The following is a 20949-nucleotide window of genomic DNA, read 5'->3' as shown; positions in this document are numbered from 1 at the left end:
CTATCCCCTGCCTCCAGAGAAGTAGCTCATCCTCCAAGACTCCTGGTCAGGGGTTGTCCCATCCTGCTGTCCTCACCCTGACCCTTCTCAGGGGCGTCTCTCCCATTGCTGCCCTCGCTACACAGTGGGCTGGGCTGTCTCCATGTCCCTTTCCCCCACTTACTCAGCAGCATCGTGAGCGCAGGCACACCTTCCCGCTGGTGGCACATCAGCTGGTGGCACATCCCGCTGGTGGCACATCACATGGTGGCACCACGCTAACTGCTAACGCCTCTCTCCTGACCCCTGCCTGGTTTCAGCTCAGATTTCAACCCCGCAATGGCTCAGGCGCCTCTGGTGACCAGAGGGCTCCCTCCTACAGCCCCCCATGCATTCAAAGCGTGGCCTCAGGGCTGCTGGCAAAATCGGAGCCTGATCTGACTCTGCACCAGGGTGGGGTCTTTGCCCCCTGCCTGCCAGGGACGCTGGGGGCTCCCTGCCTGTGCTGGCCCGGGGGAGGCACTATCTCCTGGGGCTCTATAACCAGTGTCCTGGAGGCAGAGCCTGGGAGGCTGTGCAGTGAGTGTGGGGGTGGTACCCAGCTGCCCTGTGGGCCTCGCCAGTCCACAAGGGGCGGAGTGGGGGGCTACACATCACACCGGGCACATGCTGAACTCTGGTTTGGGGGTGCTTGCACATACTGGCTCATACTCTCTGAGATGTCTTTGGAAGGACATGCCCAATGGGAGTCAGAGGTCCAAGTGAGAGACTAACCTTTTCTATATATGTGTGTATATATAAACTACATTTTTAAGTGTCATGCCATTCATCTAGTCACAGTGCTAAGTACCTAAAAAATAAAACAAAATACTATGTACTCAAATAAGAGGCTTTTGAACCACGTAGGGTGGAGCCTCAGGTGTCTCTGGGGCCCCTCACGGGCTTCCTGAGTGTCCTCTGGCGAGTACTCCTTCCCAGAGTCCCACAGATGTCCTCTGCTCTCGGACTCAGAAAAGCCTCTCGGGGACCCGGGGGTGAGGTGTGTTTCCCCCTTTCCCGCTCTGTGCCTGGCTCTGGTCCCAGGCAGGGCTGCTATCTCCGCGATCAAGGGGCGGGCAGGACAGCAGTGGGCACGTGCTCGGCCTCCCACCCTGTCCGGGACCCTGCTCGCCAGCCGTGGGCGGTTTGGACCAAACTCCCTCCTCCTCCCTGCTGTGGGCCCAGCCTATAAAGCCACCCAGGACGTCCCCGCCGCCCCTGGCCCCCTCCCCTGACACCCAGTGCCACAATGGCAGAGCTGCCGGTGTCAGAGATGCCAGGGGACCCCGCACTGTGCAGTGGGCGCTTCATCATCAGCACGCTGCTGGGGGGCGATGAGCCCCCACCGCCGGCTGCCTGTGATAGCAGCCACCCCAGCCACCTGACCCACGGCAGCACCTTCTACATGCGTACCTTTGGCTACAACACTATCGATGTGGTGCCAGCCTACGAGCACTATGCCAACAGCGCCCTGCCTGGAGAGCCCCGGAAGGTCCGGCCCACGCTGGCCGATCTGCACTCCTTCCTCAAGGTAGGCACCATCTCAAAGCCTGGCCACTTTCCTGCTGTGTGACCTTGACCCAGTTACCTAACTTCTCTGAGCCTTGGCTCTGTCATCTGTGCTGTGGGGACAGACAGTTGTCTTCTTCATGGGTTGAGAGGCCTGAATGAAATGCGGGCATGGAAGCCATAAAGATCCGGACACATATTGTAGTGTTTATTGTCCAGTCATTGGCAACACAATCATCAGTCTTGGCCTCCTACAGAGGTAATGAGCTCCCGGGCGTGGCAGTGCACAGAGGCTGCACACACCTGAAAGAGAAAGGGACATGGGACCGAGGGAGGTCTGCAGCAGAGGGGAGGCTGGACCGTGGAGGGTGTGGATGGGGAGCCGGATTGTTGGTGCCTGCCTGACCTGCGGCCTCTGGGCTCCAGCAGGAAGGCAGCCACCTGCATGCCCTGGCCTTTGACACCCGGCCCAGCCATGAGATGACCGACGGGCTGGTGGAGGATGAGGCAGGCACCAACAGTGAGAAGCAGCCTGGGGAGCCTGTGCGCTTTGGCTGGGTCAAGGGGGTGATGGTAAGTAGGGTGTGGATGGGATGCCCAGGAATGCAAGTGGGGGAGACATGGCTCTATCCAGGGGCAGCTCTGACTCTCAGGTCTTAGTGGCCAGGGTAGACCCAAGGCCCAGCCTGGGCCGCAGTTTCCCCATCTGCAAAGCGACCTCCAATTTTCCCTGGTTTTGTGCTTCTCCAGCCCCATGTATTCCCCAGGTTGATATCTCACCCTGGGAAAGATCTCTGGATACCTGCTTGTCCTGTGGCATTGGACAAGTTAGTTAACCTGTCTGTGTCTCAGTTTCTTCACCTGCGAAATGATGAGAATTAAATGAGTTAATAGACGAACACTGGGTGTTATACTATATGTTGGCAAATTGAATTTAAATTTTTTTTAAAATTTGCGTACCAAAAAAAAAAAAAAAAAACAAAAAACAAAACAAAAACAAAAACAAAAACAGACCGGCTTGGATCAATGCCTTCCTAGGAATTATTAGAAGAAAATGTTTTCCCCCGTAGCCACCAGGGGGCAGCACTAAACACACAACTCCAGGAGCGTGTTTTGTCGTTCCCCGGTGATGGGAAGGGGAAGGCGTCCTGCAGGGTAGAGCACCAGCAGAGAATCAAATGAACTTTGGAAGGCATTATGGGACTTTTCAGAGGGGATCGCATCCCTAGAAGGCTTTGGTCCTGCTTCGGGAGGGGGTGGGCGCAGGAGGCCTGGATTCCGACCTTACTCTGCCTACTGGCTGTGCTTCCTTGTTTCCATCTGAACTGCGAGCTCCCCTCCACCCCAGCAGCTCATATATGGAGTATGGATCTTCCCTCCAGGCTGCGGGCCGTGTTCAGTATCTCGGAGCACACAGAGGGCCTTAGAAGTCTCCCCACCTCGTAAATCCCACATGCTCCTGCCCCACCCCAAGAACTTGGCCGGAGCCAAAGACCACAGCAGCACCCCCACCTCCCTGGAATTCAGTCTCAGCTGTAGCCTCTGTCTTTGCTTTAAATTTGGAAGCTGAAGTCACAGCAACACGAGCGTTGTTTCTGCTTGTGTGTGGGGCCTTGGCTCAGCTGGCATTTGCTGTGCTCCCCAGAGATGCCAGGCCCTGGGCCAACAGCTGGCCACTGGGACCATGGCTGGGGCTGGCAGACACAGAATCCTCACCTCCTGGGTGGGAGGGGCAGGTGGATCTCTGGGTACGCCTGCCCTCCCTGCCCCACAGAACTGGAGGGGCATTGAGGTAGGAACCCACTGATGTAAGTAGAGCAAAGAAAGGACCCAGGGTCCCCTAGGTCAAAGTTCCGATGCCATACCATGACTGGGGACAGGGACTTGTGTGTTTGGCTTCGGGATATCCAGCCCACCCCTGACCCCTAGCCTCTGACCCCTCTCTCATCCCAGATCCGTTGCATGCTCAACATCTGGGGCGTGATTCTCTACCTACGGCTCCCCTGGATTACAGCCCAGGCAGGCATTGGTGAGTGCCACCTCTGGAGGGAAGGCGAGGGTATGCCTGAGACCTGATCCTCCCAGACCTCCATCCTGAATTTGGGGTACAGAGCCACAGGCTCCTGCAGTGACAGAGGTCAGGGAAGTGTGACAGAGGAGTCTAGACATGGAGTAATCAGGCCTGGGGTCTCTCCCCGGCTCTGTTTGCCCTCAGTGGGTCACTCAGCCTCTTGGAGTAAATCTCTACTGCATAGCATCCAGGTTAGAAACTTGTGCTCTGGACAGACACCAAGGTTCAGTTGCTAGCTCTCATGCTGTGCGACCTTGCACAAGTTTCTTAACCTCTCTGAGCCTTAGTTTCCTCATCAGTAAAATGGATGTGATAAGTGTCCCTACCTCACAGACCTATTGTGGGATTTCTATGATGTATGTAAAACAGCATAGGACTTGGCACCAAAGATGCTTATTGAGTGGTGACTTTTTTATTCCTAAAGGAGGGTGACTTCCCATGGGCTCATCAGCTCCCTGGCTGTTCAGAATATACCAGGTGGGAGACAGAGACCCATTTTTCAGATGAGAAAACTGAGGCCCAGAGAAGGGAGGTGACTTAGGTGGTATGGCAAACCAGTTGGCTGAGTCAGGTTCCTCATGTGGCTCCTCACCTGGGAAATGCCCCAGCTGAGTTTTTTGGTGACCACATCCCCACCCACCCCACAGTCCTGACCTGGATCATCATCCTGCTGTCCGTCACCGTGACCTCCATCACCGGCCTCTCCATCTCAGCTATCTCCACCAATGGCAGGGTCAAGTCAGGTGGGCCCCACCCCACCCCAAAGGCCCTCCTCCTTCCTGTCACTCCCCTGGTCTTCCCCCTGGGAATGGGCCTCTGAGCACTCCCTATCAAAATGGGGATGCCCCAGCCTGCTCCCCCTGGTTCCAGGTGAAGGCTTTGGGTCCCCATGGATGGGCTGGGGGTCCCATGGTTACCCTCTCCCAACCTCTGTGTCTGCTTGCCCCAAGCCCACCCCAGCCAGCTGACTCCTCTGGTTTCATGGCTCTTGGCTCTGTCCCCAATAGGTGGCACCTACTTCCTCATCTCCCGGAGTCTTGGCCCAGAACTAGGGGGCTCCATTGGCCTCATTTTTGCTTTTGCCAACGCTGTGGGTGTGGCCATGCACACCGTGGGCTTCGCGGAGACCGTGAGGGACCTGCTCCAGGTGAAGCCAGAGGGAGCCTGGGCAGCCTACCTTGCTCCCCTCCAACCCCGACTGGGCCGGGCCCTCCCTCCCGTCTGCCCAATTTTCCCAGTCAGGGACCGAGGCCACAGTCTGATCCGCTGTGGGTGACCATGATGATATCATCAAATAAAGACCATTCCTTGAGTCCCCTTCAAGGGTGTGTGTTGCCTTTAGGGTCAAATTGTCCAGGCCGAGACAGCAGCCACTGTGGAGGCTCTGCTGGCAGGGAAGGTGCTTGTGTTTGTGTGTTGCTATGAGAGGGCGCCCATAGTTGAGGTGAATCCAGGTGGAGGAGTCTGGAGGGTGGGCTGTTCCGAGGGCAGCCTGCAGCCTGGCCTGTCCCCCTCCCCAGGAGCATGGCACACCCATTGTGGACCCCATCAATGACATTCGCATCATCGGCGTGGTCACCGTCACCGTGCTGCTGGCTATCTCCCTGGCTGGCATGGAGTGGGAGTCCAAGGTGAGGAGGGGATGTTGGAAGTGGTGAGGTGGAGAGGTGGGAGTCGTGAGGCCTCGCTCCCAGTCCAGGAGCAAGTCCCAGTCTTCTTGGTGTATCAGCTAGGCTTTCAGCTCTGCTGCTGTGACAAATAGGCCCTAGGGATCAGGGTCTTGAGCAAGAGTGGTGTGTTTCTCTCTCCCGTAACAGTCCAGGTGTGTGTGGTTCCTGCAGCTCAAACACCCAGACCACTTCCGTCCTATGGCCTCTCTCTCCCTGGGTGTGCCCTTCATGCACCTGCTCCATGGCGGCCACCAGGGCCACCAGGGCCACCGCCCAGTCAGCAGGGAGGGGAGAGGGCAAAAAGGAGGGACTTCTTTTTCCTTTTCTTTTTCGGGCACCACCTTGGAGTTGCACACATCCCTCTGCTCACATCCCATCAGCCAGAACTTGGTGTCATGGCCACACCTAAGCTACAGGCAGGGAGGAGGGATGCATGCTCATGGGAACTTGTATCCAGCCAAAATTCAGAGCTTAGCAGGGAAGGAGGGCTGAATAAATATGGGGCGTCAGTGGGCAGACTTGCCAGATCTGGCCTCCACCCCCCACCCCTGTGTCTCCTCTCTCTCTCTCACTCTGGCCTCCAGCTCCGCTAGCCTCCTCGCTGTTCTTTGAGTGTCCCCAGCTTATGCCCTCTGCTGCTCACTCCTCTGCCTCCTTTGGATCCTTGAGTTACCTTCGTCAGCTGCTCTGCTAAAGTAGCCCCGACACGGTCCCTCTCACACCCTCGTTCTGACCCTAGAGTCATGTTCCATATTTATCAGCAACACAAAAGCCTTGCTGTATCGCCAACTCCTAGAACGGGGCTGGCAGCCTAAGGGGTGTAGATGAATGAATGAATGAATGAATGAATGAATGGGGGAAGGAGAGGCCCTGGGCAGGTCCTGTCCTGCTGGGGCTCCCTGAGCATGAGGCCAGGCCGTCTGACCTCTAGGGTCTTTTATCCCTAGGCCCAGGTGCTTTTCTTCCTTGTCATCATGGTCTCCTTTGCCAACTACTTGGTGGGGACGCTAATCCCCCCATCTGAGGACAAGGCTTCCAAAGGCTTCTTCAGCTACCGGGGTACGTGCAGGTTGGGTCCATGGCTCTGGAGACAGGTACAGCTTGTCCACCCATCTGGGCCATTCTGTGGGCAGTGGGAGGACACGACCCCCAACTCCTAGGACCACAGAAGCTGCCAGAGAGGAGGAGCCTCCTGCCTGTCTGGCTGGGCCCAGCCTTCCAGGGGGCCTGACTCAGGCTTTGGTCTTGCAGGAGACATTTTTGTCCAGAACTTGGTACCCGACTGGCGGGGTGCAGACGGCAGCTTCTTCGGGATGTTCTCCATCTTCTTCCCCTCCGCCACAGGCATCCTGGCAGGTGCCAACATCTCTGGGGACCTCAAGGTGAGTGGGACACTCGTCCCCCTGCTTCCTGGCCCTGTCCTCCCAGGATCTCCAAGACCGCGGGGCCAGAGCTTCTAAAACCCAGTCGAGTCCAACTCAACTCAATCCCAGCCAAGCAAACCAACTCTGTTCATTCCCCTCCATTCTGAGGTTGTTGATTGACACCAGCTAGGCCTGGAGGACCACCCTGAAAAGGGCGGGTCTCCTCCCTAGTTCCCAGGGTCTCTCAGCCTCAGGGGGAAGACTGGGCCAGGTCAGACTGGTTCGTGCACCTCCTTGCTGGGCTGACCCCCCCCCCACCCGGGCTCTCCCTCTCAACTGCTCAGAGGTCCAGGCTCCCGTCCACCATCACCGCTGTCCCCTGTCCCCACGTCCCCTGCCCCAGCCCCCAGGATCTGCTGTTTCCTCCATGTTGCCTGTCTTTCCTCCACATTTTTATCTCTGCTGCGCTCTCTCCCTGGGATGTTTCTTTACCTTGAGAAGTTCTGTTCCTCGTTGAAATAACACCTCCGTCCTAAAATCTTTCCCAGCCCTTCTGCCAGAGTCATGGGTCCCCTTGCATGTGGAGGTCAAGCCATTTATGAGTCTCTTCCCCCTTCCAGTTCTCTTTATCTGGAGAGCTGAGGCCTACCTCAATGTCCCCACTCCCAGCTGAGAGGCAGACATCTACTAGGTGCTCAGTCCATGTTTGTTGAGTGAATAGTGGTGAAATGTATTGAATGGGAGATTTAGAGAAGAAGCACAAAGCGCTATAAAGTGGGGGAGGAGAGACGGACGTTGGCAGGGGCTCTAGCCAAACTCCTGGGTGGAGGTGGGGCCGGAGCTGGACTTTGAAAGCCAAGAGGTCCAGTGGTGTCTGGGCTGGGGCAGTGTCAAGGAGAGAGATGGTGTGCAAGTGGAGTGAAGGCGGAGAGCCTGGCCCGGTGCTAGGAACACTTCCTCCCACACCCAGCCTCCAGTCCCACTTGAAAGGGGTTCCTTGATGCATTTTCTTAAATGAATTAAGAATTGTGCCTTGGAGACAGTCTCCACCCCACCTGGCTCTGAGTGAGTGTGCCCAGGGGGAACAGGACATGGCCTGGAAATCAGAGCTGGCCACATTAGCCCGGCTCCTGTCTTCTCTCTGGGGAGCAGCCAGCAGAGGCCTGGCCTGCCTGCCTGCCTGCCTGCCCCGAGGTCCCTGCAGAGGCCGTCCTTGTGCTCAGCCCGGTTCCCCTGCCAGCTCTGTCACAGAGCATCGTAGCCTCACGATTCATCCAGACGCTTCGTGCAGCCTCTCAAGTTTCCAACCATCGGGGTGTGCAGGTGTCAGGGGCCAGGCAGCTGTTCTGGAGCTGCAGGTGGGGCAGGGGGTGCACCTTTGCTCTGTCCTAAATGCCCTCAAGCCTTAAAGGGGACCTTCCCTCCTGAATCCAGCCCTCAGCCTGTCCTGTGAGACAGGGTGTCCTCAGCAGAAGAGTAGCTCCTTTCCATGGAGACTTGAGGCAAGGCCCTTAAAATATCTCGGGGCTTCAGCTTTGCCAATGGTAAAACCGACACCACCCCTTCCTATTGCAAAGCAGAGAATGAGGATTCCCTGCTTTGAACAGTGCCTAGCAGGGAGGAAGTACCAAAGGCTGGTAGTCAAGGTCATGGTAATTTTTTCCATGTGGCTGCAGGGTGGCTCGTTCTTCACAAAAGTTATCCTCGGGGGTGACTGTGAGGGCTCATACCATCGTCACCCAGATGTCACCCAGAGCAAGCCAAGCTCAGAGAGGGCTGGGGGTCCTAAGTAAATAGGACGTGGCGTTCGCTCGATGGTGGAGATGGAGCGCAGAGGAGGGTAGGTCACCCCTGGGGACATGGAGCAAAGTCAGACAAGGTGGCCAGAGGCCACCCCAGAAGGTGACATAGGAGCCAGGACCTAAGGGGGTGATGTCAGAGTTCCCATCATCACTATTAATCCCTCACACCTCCCCAGCCCCCTAGTGCTTACAGAGCAATCTTGTGACCGTCCCCCTGTGCTATGGCCGAGGAAAGCTTTACTAGCTTAATTTTGCAATGGGGAGGCTGAGGCTCAGAGACAAGGGGCTTCCTAGTGATGTGGGGTCAATTCCTTGCCTGGTGTGGCCCCAGGGCAGGTTCCTGAGCACAACACGGTTCCCACTCCTGAGTGCTCCCATTTATGGGTGCTTACTGCCTGCCGCGTATCATCCTGAGGCATCATGAGGTTCAGGGGCTTGTCCCTCTCTCATGGCTGAGAAGAGATGCTGGGATGTAGACTCAGATGTGCCTGACTTATGAGCCAGGGGCGGAGATTTCAGGCCAAGAGGTGGGGGCCTGATGGAGGCCGGGTGGAGCCATCTCCTGGGGACGCTGACACCAACCACCACGAACACTGGCGCTTAAAACAACAGACATTTATTCTGGCATATGGTTTGGGAAGTCAAACGTCCACAACAAAGGTATCAAGGGCCAGGCTCCCTCTGAAGGCTCTAGGGGGTTGGGGTGGGGGGTCCTTCCTCTCTTCTCCCAGCTTCTGGCGGCTCTCACAAGCCCCAGCCTTCCCTGGCATGGAGCTGCCTCTCTGCAGTCCCTGCCCCTGCCTTCCTGTGGCTTTCTTCCCTCCGTGTGTCCTTGCCTCTTCTTTCAGGAAGACTGGTCACTGGATTTAAGACCTGCCTAACTGGGCAGGACCTCATATTAACTAATTACTTTTGCAAAGACCCTTTTTCCAAATAAGGTCAGATTCTGAGGTTCTGGGGGAACAGGAATTTTTGGAGTCTCCATTCAAGCCACTCTAGGTGGGATGGGAAGTTAGGCCAGTCTGCTGGCCTAGGGACCAGGGACTGTGTGCTTTACCTAGTCACTCCATCCTGGTACACGACAGGGCTGCAGGGCCCCCAGAGCAGAGACCTTGGCCTCCCTCCCGCTCTGCACCTCTGTGTCTACTTTGCTCTGGCCTGCCACTCCCCTCCGCCCATCCCCTGCCTTCAGAGCTACCTCGTCGGTCAGTCGGTCGGTTGGTTGGTGGTCTCCTTCACCATGAGGCCTCCCGTGGTTCCTGCAACCTGTTGTGCTCTCTCCCTGCCCTTGTTCTGCAGCACACCCCAGTCTGCCCTGTGTTGGCAGGATCTTGCCTGTACCTCTTCTCCCTGGGCCCAGGGTCCTCAAGGTGGGGCCAGGACTTGGCCATCACTGAACGACTGTTGGTTCCAAATCAGGCTCCTGAGTGTTTGAGGCAGAGAACCGGGTCGTTGCCAGCCTTGTTTGGACCTGCCTGAGATGCTGAACCATGTCATGGTCCCTCCAGCTCTGTAATTTGTGGTCCTACCTGCCAGCTGTGCAGAATGGCCCGGGAAAAGCTGGGGAGGTGCATGGGTTTACTCCCAATGCCCATGTGGCCTGCCATGGGGTTGGGATCTATGCCTGGAGGGAGGAACCTGAGGTAAAAATTCCAGCCTGTGTTACTCCACAGTAACATTGTTACTCCACAATTTTTCCTCGGAGGGGAGAGTTTGGGGCTTGTCTGTATATTAATTGCTGTGGTACCACACAAACCAATCGGTGCATAATAGTGATCAATTTGCAACCAGCGTGGCCGGTGAGCCGGGCCCTGATCTAGGAGCCTGATGCAGATTAATTCACCCAGCCAGCAGTCCTGTGGGGCGGCAGGGGCTGAGGCATAGGAGACCATGCCCCCCATCCAGCCGGTCACCTGGGCTCTCAGAGCCTGGTTGTATTCTCAGCCCCATGTTCTTGTGTCCCATCCTGCTCTGTGGGTTGCAGTCGTGAGGGTCCTTCCTCCCTGGGCCCTGGGGAAGGGGGCTCTGAGAGGCCAGGTCAGGGGTTGCTGGCCCACCTCTGGCCCCAGACAAGGGCAGGACCTGGAAGAAGGCCCAGAGGCTGCCCTCCTTCCCTCCCTCCCCCTTCCCCAGGACCCTGCTGTAGCCATCCCCAAAGGAACACTCATGGCCATTTTCTGGACCACTGTCTCCTACCTGGCCATCTCAGCCACCATCGGTGAGTAGCCAGCCCAGATCGCTGGAAGGGGCACAGGGTACTTGGCTCTCCAACAGGAAGAGCTGGACCAGGACGACATGGCAACCTCAGGAAGTGGAGCCTCAAACCCTATTCTGGGGACAACTGGCGGTGACTAGAACAGCTTCATGGGAGGCGGTAGTTTGTGGTGGGGGTGGGGGTGGGAGTGGTCAGCCCAGGCTCTCTGGTCCCTTCAAACCTTAAGTCACAGATTCAAGGGTGGGAAAATCCTAGAGGACAAATTATACTCTGAGTTGAGGACTCATAATAACAATAAGGATGATGGTGGTGGTGAAGAAGATGCCAGCCACGGACTTAAACTATAGGCCCAGCCCTTTGCGTGCCTCATCACATTCCATCTGGGCCACTGCCATTCCCGCCACTTTACAGAGGACTAAACCAGAGCTCAGAGAGGTTAAGTGACCTGCCCAGGGTCACACAGCCACTGATGGTGGGGCTGGGCTTTGAACCCAGGCCTGGGCTTTTGACACTTGCCTCTCACTGAGGTCCTCTCAGGTGCTCTTGCTCCCAGTAACCACCTTGTTAGGTAAGCTGCTCACAGACGGCCAAGGGACGTGGCCTAATCTGGCCTCTGCTTTAAGGACGACATGGTGATCTTAACAGGTCACTTTAGGTCACTGTGCCTCTGTAGAGCGACAACAACGAAAGCAATAGTGAGGCTTGCTTCCCAGGGTTGTTTGAAGTCCTTAGCATGGTCCCTGGCACATCGTCAGTGCTCCTGCATTTAGCTATTTGCATTGGCATTATTATTGTTATTATTAAGTATTATTACATGCTACAGGGGGAGCTGGCCCTCTGCAGAAGTGGCCAGTGTTGGGGAGGTGGGAGGCGAGGAGGGAGGAGCCTCCCCAAGCCCTGCTCCCCCTTCAGGCTCCTGCGTGGTTCGAGATGCCTCCGGGGTCCTGAATGACACGGTGACCGCCGGCTCGGGCGCCTGCGAGGGGCTGGCCTGCGGCTACGGCTGGAACTTCACCGAGTGTGCTCACCAGGGCAGCTGCCGCTATGGCCTCATCAACTACTACCAGGTGCACGCGGCCTCTGCCGGGGAGTCTACCCCAGCAGAGCTCGGGTGGGGGGCCCGGGGCCAGTGCCTCGGCGGCCCCTGGGATCCCCAGGCAAGGGGTGTGGACTCAGAGGCCTTGGGACCTAGCCCCTGCCTGCAGGGGGCACTGGGGTGCCCTGGGCTCCAGGCATGAGGGGCACCACCATGAGCGACCCAGACCCCGTGTCCCTGCAGACCATGAGCATGGTGTCCGGCTTCGCGCCCCTCATCACGGCTGGCATTTTTGGGGCCACCCTTTCTTCCGCCTTGGCCTGCCTTGTGTCTGCTGCCAAGGTCTTCCAGGTGAGGCTGCAGAATGGGGAGGGCGGGAAGGTGGTGTCTGGGAGGCCCAGGGGCAAGGGTCCCCGGGTGACAGCTACTGAGGTCTGGCATGGGACATGGACGTGCAGACTGAGGGAACAGGGGGTCAGTGAGCAAACTCCTGCAGGAAGCAGCCCCTTCCCGAAGTGTGCTTGAAGAGCACCTGCATTTCCCACCCCAGAGGGTCCCCTGTGCAGCCTGGGGACCCACTTTTGCCTGGATGCGTTTGATACCCACCCCGTTTGCTATCTCCCTGGTGAGGTGGAGGGAGCAAACAGGGCCCAGGGAGGGGGGCCTGCGGGGGGGGGGGGGGAGCGGGGCCCAGCCCGCAGTGAACACATCTTCCTGTGCCCACAGTGCCTGTGCCAGGACCAGCTGTACCCACTGATCGGCTTCTTCGGGAAGGGCTACGGCAAGAACAAGGAGCCGGTGCGCGGCTACCTGCTGGCCTACGCCATCGCCGTGGCCTTCATCATCATCGGTGAGAGGCTGCAAGGCCGGGGGGCCGGGGCCTGGGGCGCCACGTGCCAGGGCTCCTCCTCATGCTGCTCACCCTGGCGCCCGGTGCCCAGCCTGGCCAGGCAGGGAGTGGGCACTCAGTGAGTAATCCCTGAGTGAGTGGGGCTGGTCATGGGGTCCCCACTGCCCCCGTCTCCAGGCGGGGTGGCTCCCACACCACGCCAGGTGGGTGGACCGTTCTATTTTGTTCGAAGGGACCCTACATGCTCTTCTGGTTCCCCATTCCTGTATCCTGGCAAGTTACCCCCCACCCCCCCAGCCCCCAGCTGGTCCAAATTAGTCCCCAGGACAACTTCAGAGCACAGGACAGCTCTTGGGAGCTGACACAAATAGCTGGATCGATATCTCCGTAGGTGTATAAACTAGACGGTCTCATTTCCCAGACCTTGAGTTGCCAGATTCCTTGGACTTCACAGTAAAGGAGGCCCCCAGGAGAGGGATCCAGTTAACCAGTTAGTTAGATTGGCTTTCTATCCTGGCTATTTCCATATGTCCACTGTGTTGCCTTACCTTCCTAAGCCTCGGTTTCTTCGTCTGCAGAATGGGAGCAATAGCAGGTGTGTCACAGGTGGGCAGGAAGTGACTTGTGTACACGCACACACATGCGTTGCATTCATACATGCACATACTCCCCAGTACTTCCTGACTTCCTTAGCCAACAAGGCAGATAGGTAGCCTCACCAGGCAAGGACAGTGGCTGTGCTACAGCATGATGACCCTCTGGCCCCTGCTCTCTATGTAGGAGCAGGGTGGGGGCTGGCTGCTGGTGGCCCCGTGGGCCTGCCATAGCACAATCCCTCCCAGTCATGCTGGCATCACCAATCCTAGGACTAACCCTACCAGTCTACTCACTTCCACTCGGGGGAGCCTTTCCAGACTTTGGAGACTCCTGGATCCTGAACCAGATGAAGAGGTAGCAGGGCCACCCCCAGGGGATGGGAATGTCTAGACTGATGTTCTCCAAACACATCTCTGCTTCCTACTCATCCTGCAGTCTACCCCCAGCTCAGACTTTATGGATCTGACTGCACTTCAGTCTGAGAACCATGATCCCAGATGCTCTGGGACAGGGTTCTTGTGGCAATTCAATGAAATCACGCACAGAAGTCCTGACACTTGAGAGGTGCTTGTCTTGTTGTGGGATTCCCCAGAAGCAGGCCCCAAGACAAGGACACACATGTAGAAGTTTGTCTGGGGTGCCCGGGGCAGTGGCAGCCCAGTGAGACAGGGAAGGGAAGGGACTAGTTCTTGAGTGGGTTTCCACTGTGGATGGAACTGTGCGTGTCCTATGGTCTCGGGGCTTCAGATAAAAGATGATATATGTCTTGGGTCACATTGTAAAATGTATTTCTTACTGTAATTTGTGGTTACAGAAAAATGTGACAGCCATTGTCCTTGGTTATCCCCTAATGTCTCCCACTGCTCCCCATCCTCGTAAGAGCCGGCATTTTATGGTAAACAAAACATCAGCCCATCAGTTTCACAAAATGATGGGCCCATTTCACAGATGAGAAGGTTGAGACGCACTGAGCCTCTGGAGCCCGTCTGGAATCCCCCAGCTGCGAGGGAGGGCACCGGGCGGCTCCTGGGCGGGTTGCCCAACAGACTGTCCTCTTTCTCCCCCGGGGTCCCTGAAGCTGAGCTCAACACCATTGCCCCCATCATCTCCAACTTCTTCCTGTGCTCCTATGCGCTCATCAACTTCAGCTGTTTCCACGCCTCCATCACCAACTCACCTGGTAGGCAGCCCCCTCACCGCTCCAGGGAGGAGGCGCGTGGGGCCAGGGCAGGAAGGGGGAGGGGAAGGCACGGGTGCAGGTGAGCCCACCAAGGTCACCTCTCCAATGGAAACCAATCCAAGGGACCATTCAAGTCATAATCATAATAATAGCAGCTCTGATTCCTTAAGCACTTACGGTATACACTGAACAGGGATTCATACGCTGTCTACAGGGGGCGAGGAGTTCCCTGGTGCCCTCCGCCCCCAACTTACGGGAGTCAGGAATTCCTGACTCCCCAGAAAAGGGAGAGAATTGGCCAAAGTCACAGGTTGTTGCAGGTTGCACATTGCACAACTCTGGGGGTGCTGCTCATATAGGCCATCGATTTGTATGTTATTCTGAAAATTTTCTGGCAGATGACAGTAAAGTATCTCTCTTTTCTGATGACCCCCAAATCGCCAATGGGTCGGTCCCCCAGGCCACCTTTTCCTTAGACCGGGAACCTGATGCCCCACAGTTGTCCATGGGGCAGCTGTCACTAGTGGTGGCCCTGGCATGGCCCTGTGCTAGGGAGCCAGGCAGAATCAGGTCCTTCCCTGCCCTCTCACCCCCTTGGCTCCGTGAGACACACAGGGCCCGGGGCTGGTGCTGACATATGGCCATATTTGGCAGCAGCTGGACACCTCCTCCTTGGCGTAGCCTGTCAACGTGGCCAAATGCCAGCCAAGGCAGGCGTGTGGTCCTCCCCAGAGCCTCCAGGCCCAGCCCCAGGAGAGCCCGGGGTGGGGAATGTGGGCACAGGCTGGGACCCTGGCTCTGGGCACTGCTGGCATTGCCACCCAGCAGCGCTGGCCCACAAGGATGCTCCAGAGTGTGCCCACAGACCTGCGTCCTCCACCCAGGGTGGAGACCTTCATTCCGATACTACAGCAAGTGGTCGGCGCTATTTGGAGCGGTCATCTCTGTGGTCATCATGTTCCTTCTCACCTGGTGGGCAGCCCTCATTGCCATCGGCGTCGTCCTCTTTCTTCTGCTCTATGTGATCTACAAGAAGCCAGGTGTGCAGTCTCTCGGGTCGCCCAGAAGCTTGGGCTCTCCTTTTCGTGGGGGGTGCCAAGCCAGCCATCCTGCCCTTCAGCCCAGCCAGGGGGCCTGCATCACCCTCCAGCCTCATGGGGTGAGGAGCCTATGGGAACATGCCCACTCCGAGCCCACACCTCTTCTTCTGGACTGTCCTCCTGCCACCCAGGACCATGAAATTGCCTGCCCAGGGCCATCCTCTTGAAGCGGCCAGCCCACTGGGGTACACACCCAGCCCTGGCTGACCAAAGGGCAGGTGGACACGGTATGGTGTCTACATGCACGCAAACAAGGATCCCAGGGTGACAGTGCCCGGTTGGGGACAGGATACGGAACTCCAGGAAAGCCTAGAATTCTCAATTCGAACCTGGCTTTCCAGGACATTGTCTGTTTGTCAAGGGAGGAGAATGTTTTGTAGAGTTTAATACTTGGAAGTGTAACTTTTAAACATGTAGCCATACGATAGGTGCAAAGGTCAGGAAGAGATCTGCAGGCTGTCCACCGGCCAGGCGGCCCAGCTTCCACGGTGCTTGATTTCTAAACAAGGTCAACGCTCCCTCCCTCTGCACCGATGGTTGGCTGGTTTCTCCCGGGGCTTGCTTTTGTTTTCTTCCCCGCCAAGATTTTATTTATTTATTCATGAGAGACGCAGAGAGAGGCAGAGACACAGGCAGAGGGAGACTCGATCCCAGGACCCCAGGACCATGACCTGAGCCAAACCCCAGATGCTCAAGCCCTGAGCCACCCAGGCGCCCCTCTCCTGGGGGCTTTCTAATCTTGTGCCCCCCCCCCCCCTTTGCTCAGACGTGAACTGGGGCTCCTCGGTCCAGGCCGGCTCCTACAACCTGGCCCTGAGCTACTCGGTCGGCCTCAACGAGGTGGAGGACCACATCAAGAACTACCGGTGAGCGCAGCCACGTCCCTGCTCTGGGAGGGCTCCTGTCCCCAAGTGGGCAGACCCCGGGGTGGGCCCCACCCAGGCTCCGAGAGGGCCCAGAGCCGGAGCACCCGCCTGCGGTCAGGGGCCCGCGCTGACGTTGCTCCGCGGGGACCAAGCGCGTCTGGTGACCTCTTGGTACCTGAGTTTTCACAGCAGAATATGCTCCCGGAGACGCAGAGGGCCATGTCAGGACGATCTGGTCTTGTGGTCCCGTCGCAGTCATCCTCCAGGCTGACTCCTTAGCGAGGACAGTGTCCGGGAAGCCCTCCCACCAGAGCTCGTGCCAACCGTCGGCCGCGTGGATTTATGTTGCACTGCTGTGCGGAGGGCCTTAGGCCACCTTGCCACGACCCCCTGGGGGGGTGAGGTCACTGACCCCGTCACCCATGAGAACACCGACGCACAGAGATTAAGTAACTGCCCCGAGGTCACACAGCTGGTGGGTGACCAATTTTTTTCTGGCTCCAACGGAGTCTGGTAGTGGCCCCAGACCATGACCCTTGGCGGCCTCTTCATCCAGAGGCCGAGTCACCCACCCACGTGGCACAGGGATCTTGCATGTGCCGTGCCTCCCTGTCCCAGTCTTTGCTCTTCCCTGCACCTGCCTTCTGCTCCCAGATGCCCGTGGGCTCTGTCCAGGTGGCTCATGCACTTTTGCCTCCCCCTCCTCAGCCCCCAGTGCCTAGTGCTCACGGGGCCCCCCAACTTCCGCCCCGCCCTGGTTGACTTTGTGGGCACCTTCACCCGGAATCTCAGCCTGATGATCTGTGGCCACGTGCTTATCGTGAGTGGCCCCTGTAGGTGGGGGAGGTGTACCCTTGGTGGCGCCCCTGGGCGTGAAGTCCACCTTGCATGGGGGGCAGAGAGTGTGGGGAGGAGTGGGGGGCAGAAGGGGCAGTGGAGCAAGCTGTGGGCCCGGCCGTCGCCCCTCCCTTGCCCCAACCCTCGGCTTCTCCCTGCTGCCCTGCCTCTTGCTTGTTCCCTCCATCTTCCTCTCTCCTCCTTCCTCCTCTTCTTTCCCTCCCTGCTCTGATTCCAGTGGGGAAATGGGCACCTCTGGGGGTGGCTGAGCCCATGGGGCAGCCTCCAGGGAGGAGAGTTGCTGAATCTCACCAGGCCAGAGGGTGAAGGCAGCCCCTGACGTCACGGCTGCCACCGCCCACAGGGACCCCGCAAACAGAGGATGCCCGAGCTCCGGCTCATCGCCAATGGGCACACCAAGTGGCTGAACAAGAGGAAGATCAAGGCTTTCTACTCAGATGTCATCGCTGAGGACCTCCGCAGTGGCGTTCAGATTCTGATGCAGGTGCCACGGGGTTGGGGCTTCGCCACAGGACGTATTACTTGATGTGACAACCTGGAAGGCGGGATGTCCTGAGAGGCTAGTTGAAGCTCCTTTTGCTGCACCAGGGGTCCCTGCCTTTCTTGTCTCTCCAGATATGCTGATTCAAGGCACTTTATTCGGGTGCCCAAGGGCCTAGGGGAAACTGACCTTGAAGCCTGTGAGGCCTGCGTGACCTTGAGCAATTCTTTTTTATTATTATTATTAAATATAATATACAGACAGCAAAGTGAAAAATATTAAGTGTATCATCTGATAAATATTTACGTATGCAGATACACCCAGTGGTGTGAAACCCCCACTGAGATCAAGTTCTAGAACGTTCCATTGGGCAATTCATTTTACTGCTCAGTTTTCTCAGCTGTAAAATGGGATGCATAGATAAAATAACAGTTGTCGATCCTGAGCCAACATATCAAAAGTCTCTCTAATAATTCCAAATATTTCTCATTTTTTAAAGAAAAGAACATACAGGGTCTTCTTTTGGGAGTATGAAAATATTTTGGGAGTGGATAGAAGTAATGGTTGCACAGCATTATAAATATACTAAAATTCTACTGAATTATACCCTTTAAAATGGTTAATTCTGTGTCATGTGAATTTCACTTCAAAAATTTTTTTTAACATTTTGAAACATTAAAAAAAGAAATATGAAAGATGTATGGGTAAGATGGCCTGGGGATATGCTAAGCTTGGTATACAAATTTAAGTCCCTTGTGATGAGAAATAATTTGCTAAAGAAGCAGGAAGTGGGATAATCCAGAGCTCATGGGGACAGTCCAGTCATTGTAGCTTCTGGCTGTAGCTTCACCTTTCTCATGAGTGTGTCCAGGCCAGCAGGACCCTGACCCTCAGGATGTGATTCCTGAGCCCTCACCACCTGGTGAGGAGGGCAGGTGGGACTGAGAGAACAGCGCCCCTGTGGGGCACGAGGCCTAGTCCCTCACCTCCCCCCACACCCTTTTGCAGGCCGCAGGTCTTGGGAGAATGAAGCCAAACATTCTGGTGGTTGGATTCAAGAAGAACTGGCAGTCGGCTCACCCGGCCACGGTGGAAGATTACATTGGCATCTTGCAGTGAGTGAGGGCGTGAGGGAGGCAGGGCCTGGGGTCTGTTATTTGGGCCTTTGGAGTTTCCTGGGCCTTGGGAAGCAGAGGGGAAGCAGTGGATGTTATAAGAAGCTGGTCCAAACCTGAGAAAGGAACAGACCCACTGAGGGCTCGCCACTCTGACCTATGGCCTGTGGACACCAAGGTGGGCAGGGAACAGGCAGGGAACACAGTGAAGGGGACCAGGTGTGGGACGACAGGGAGCAGTGAGGACTGTGGCAAGCTGCAGTAAAGCTGCTACTTGGCTCCAGCCAGTTGTGTGCACACAGAAATGTGAGCCCAGTGTTGCCAGATCTTCTGGCTTCTCAGAGAAATTGAAAAGGTAGGTTTTTAGGTGAAAACCTTGTGCCCACCTGTGAACTCTAGAAGGCCTGCTGATAGCCAGCTCTCAAGCTGTGAGGTGGTGCTACTGAGCAAGAAGCAAAACCAGGCCTCCCAGGAGGCAGTAGTGTGAGGAAGGGGACCAGGAGGATAAACTCCTCAGGGATTTCAGGGTGAACCCCAAACCCTTTCTCCTTTAGCTCCTCCTGTTCAACCTCCTGAAAATGCCTGCCTGAGTTGCTTTTCTATGTTGACATGGTACAGAGAGGCAGCGTGTAGTAGCGTGTAAAGAACAAAGGCTAGGGCGCCTGGGTGGCTCAGTTGGTTGAGCATCTAACTCTTAATTTTGGCTCAGGTCATGATCTCAGGGTCATGGGATCGAGCCCTGCGTCAGGCTCCATGCTCAGTGGGGAGTCAGCTTGGGATTCTCTCTCTCCCTCTCCCTCTGCCCCTCCCAACCTGCTCGTGCGCGCTTTCTCTCTCTCTCTCTCTCTCTCTCTCTCTTTCTCAAATTAAATAAATTAAAATAAAAATCTTTTAAAAATTAGCAAATAAATTGAAAGAAAGAAAAAGAACAAACTGAGGGAGTGTTGGGGACCTGGGACCTGCTTCCAGGGACCTGCTTCCAGGTCTGCTATGACCCAGCTCCCTGACCCTGAGCCGTGCAACTCAGCTGCCTCCGACAAGGACAACAGGCAGTGGTGGAACATCTGTCCTTCAGCATCACCCCCGGCTCCAGTGCTCCAAGACCCCAAAATCCTGGGGCCTGAGAAGCGCCCGCCCCAGAGATGTCTAGCTAAAGGAGGCCATGGGGATCCCTGGGTGGCTCAGCGGTTTAGCGCTGCTTTCAGTCCAGGATATGATCCTGGAGACCCAGGATCGAGTCTGCGTCGGGCTCCCTGCATGGAGCCTGCTTCTCCCTCTGCCTATGTCTCTGCTTCTCTCTCTCTCTGTATCTCTCATGAATAAATAAATAAAATCTTAAAAAAAATAAATAAAGGAGGCCATGGAGGCAATGCTTAGCCCATCAGATCAAGCCTGACTGGTCTCTGGGGACCTCTGTCCACTGGGCAGTGAATAGTCTTCTGAGGTTGGAGTCTTCTAGACATTCCCTTTAGACAAGCTGTTGTTGCCCTCCTGAGCAAGGCCATTCCTGTGTGTGCCGGCCCTCGGGGATCAGTCTCAGCTATTTGATTTTAAGCCAGCTGGCCACTTCCTTAGCATGGACCACAGGCAAGTTACTCAGTGAAACTCAAGTCTTGCTTCTGTAAAATAGGGGTAAGGATTCCCATCCCACCTCTGTTGGCGGCCTGTACAGATTATCCAAGCATATCAGGAGGACAGGGCTTGCCTTGAAGACTGGCCTGACTCGGTTTCCCCTGAGTACAGGGTCCAGAGCATCCCTAGTGCCACAAACTGTAGAGCTAGGAGGGTTCTGGGGGCCTCCCAGCTCTGCTTGCATGTTACACAGGTGGGAAGATCAAGGTGCCAAGAGAGGAGGGTATGGTGGGAGGCGGGGCCAGCTCTAGACATCTGGTGTCTGGGGGCTGGGGGCCAGAGGAGCCTGACCCCATCTCTTGTCTTTCCAGCGATGCTTTTGATTTCAACTATGGTGTGTGTGTCATGAGGATGCGAGAGGGGCTCAACATATCAGAGGTGATGCAGGCACACAGTGAGTACATGCCCCACCTGCTTGGCACCCCTGTTCAAAACCAGAACAGCATCCCAGAGAGTTCTAGAACCTGATATTTTGTAAGTGGTGGAAGGAAGAGAGGGGGGAATTAGTAAGGAATAAAAGCCTAAAAAGTTGGCTTTTGATGGAGTCTCAGAGTTCCTCGAGTTTCCAAATGAAGACACTGAAGC

General features: G+C 56.4%; 1 protein-coding gene across 4 annotated transcripts in view; it reads left to right on the top strand.

Moving 5' to 3' along the window:
• The first annotated feature begins 1220 nt into the window (after positions 1–1220).
• SLC12A3 (solute carrier family 12 member 3) overlaps positions 1221–20949 on the top strand; it is a 35426-nt gene continuing 15697 nt past the window's right edge. The window contains exons 1-19 of one of the 4 annotated variants that reach the window (XM_038530996.1): positions 1221–1549; positions 1957–2100; positions 3481–3556; positions 4246–4341; positions 4606–4745; positions 5119–5229; positions 6216–6327; positions 6520–6650; positions 10568–10652; positions 11562–11716; positions 11929–12036; positions 12412–12535; positions 14211–14312; positions 15197–15352; positions 16179–16278; positions 16987–17098; positions 17480–17620; positions 18626–18732; positions 20676–20758. In XM_038530996.1, the coding sequence (XP_038386924.1) occupies positions 1268–1549; positions 1957–2100; positions 3481–3556; positions 4246–4341; positions 4606–4745; positions 5119–5229; positions 6216–6327; positions 6520–6650; positions 10568–10652; positions 11562–11716; positions 11929–12036; positions 12412–12535; positions 14211–14312; positions 15197–15352; positions 16179–16278; positions 16987–17098; positions 17480–17620; positions 18626–18732; positions 20676–20758 (2365 nt within the window). In that variant the 5' untranslated portion in view covers positions 1221–1267. Of the gene's footprint in view, positions 1550–1953; positions 2101–3480; positions 3557–4245; positions 4342–4605; positions 4746–5118; positions 5230–6215; positions 6328–6519; positions 6651–10567; positions 10653–11561; positions 11717–11928; positions 12037–12411; positions 12536–14210; positions 14313–15196; positions 15353–16178; positions 16279–16986; positions 17099–17479; positions 17621–18625; positions 18733–20675; positions 20759–20949 lie in introns of all 4 variants that reach the window. The other 3 variants (XM_038530995.1, XM_038530997.1, XM_038530998.1) reach the window with 3 other exon arrangements.

Source organism: Canis lupus, chromosome 2, assembly GCF_011100685.1.
Source record: "Canis lupus familiaris isolate Mischka breed German Shepherd chromosome 2, alternate assembly UU_Cfam_GSD_1.0, whole genome shotgun sequence".
Lineage (NCBI taxonomy): Eukaryota > Metazoa > Chordata > Mammalia > Carnivora > Canidae > Canis > Canis lupus.
Note: the sequence above shows the minus strand (reverse complement) of the source record. Positions and strands in the feature narration are given on the sequence as shown.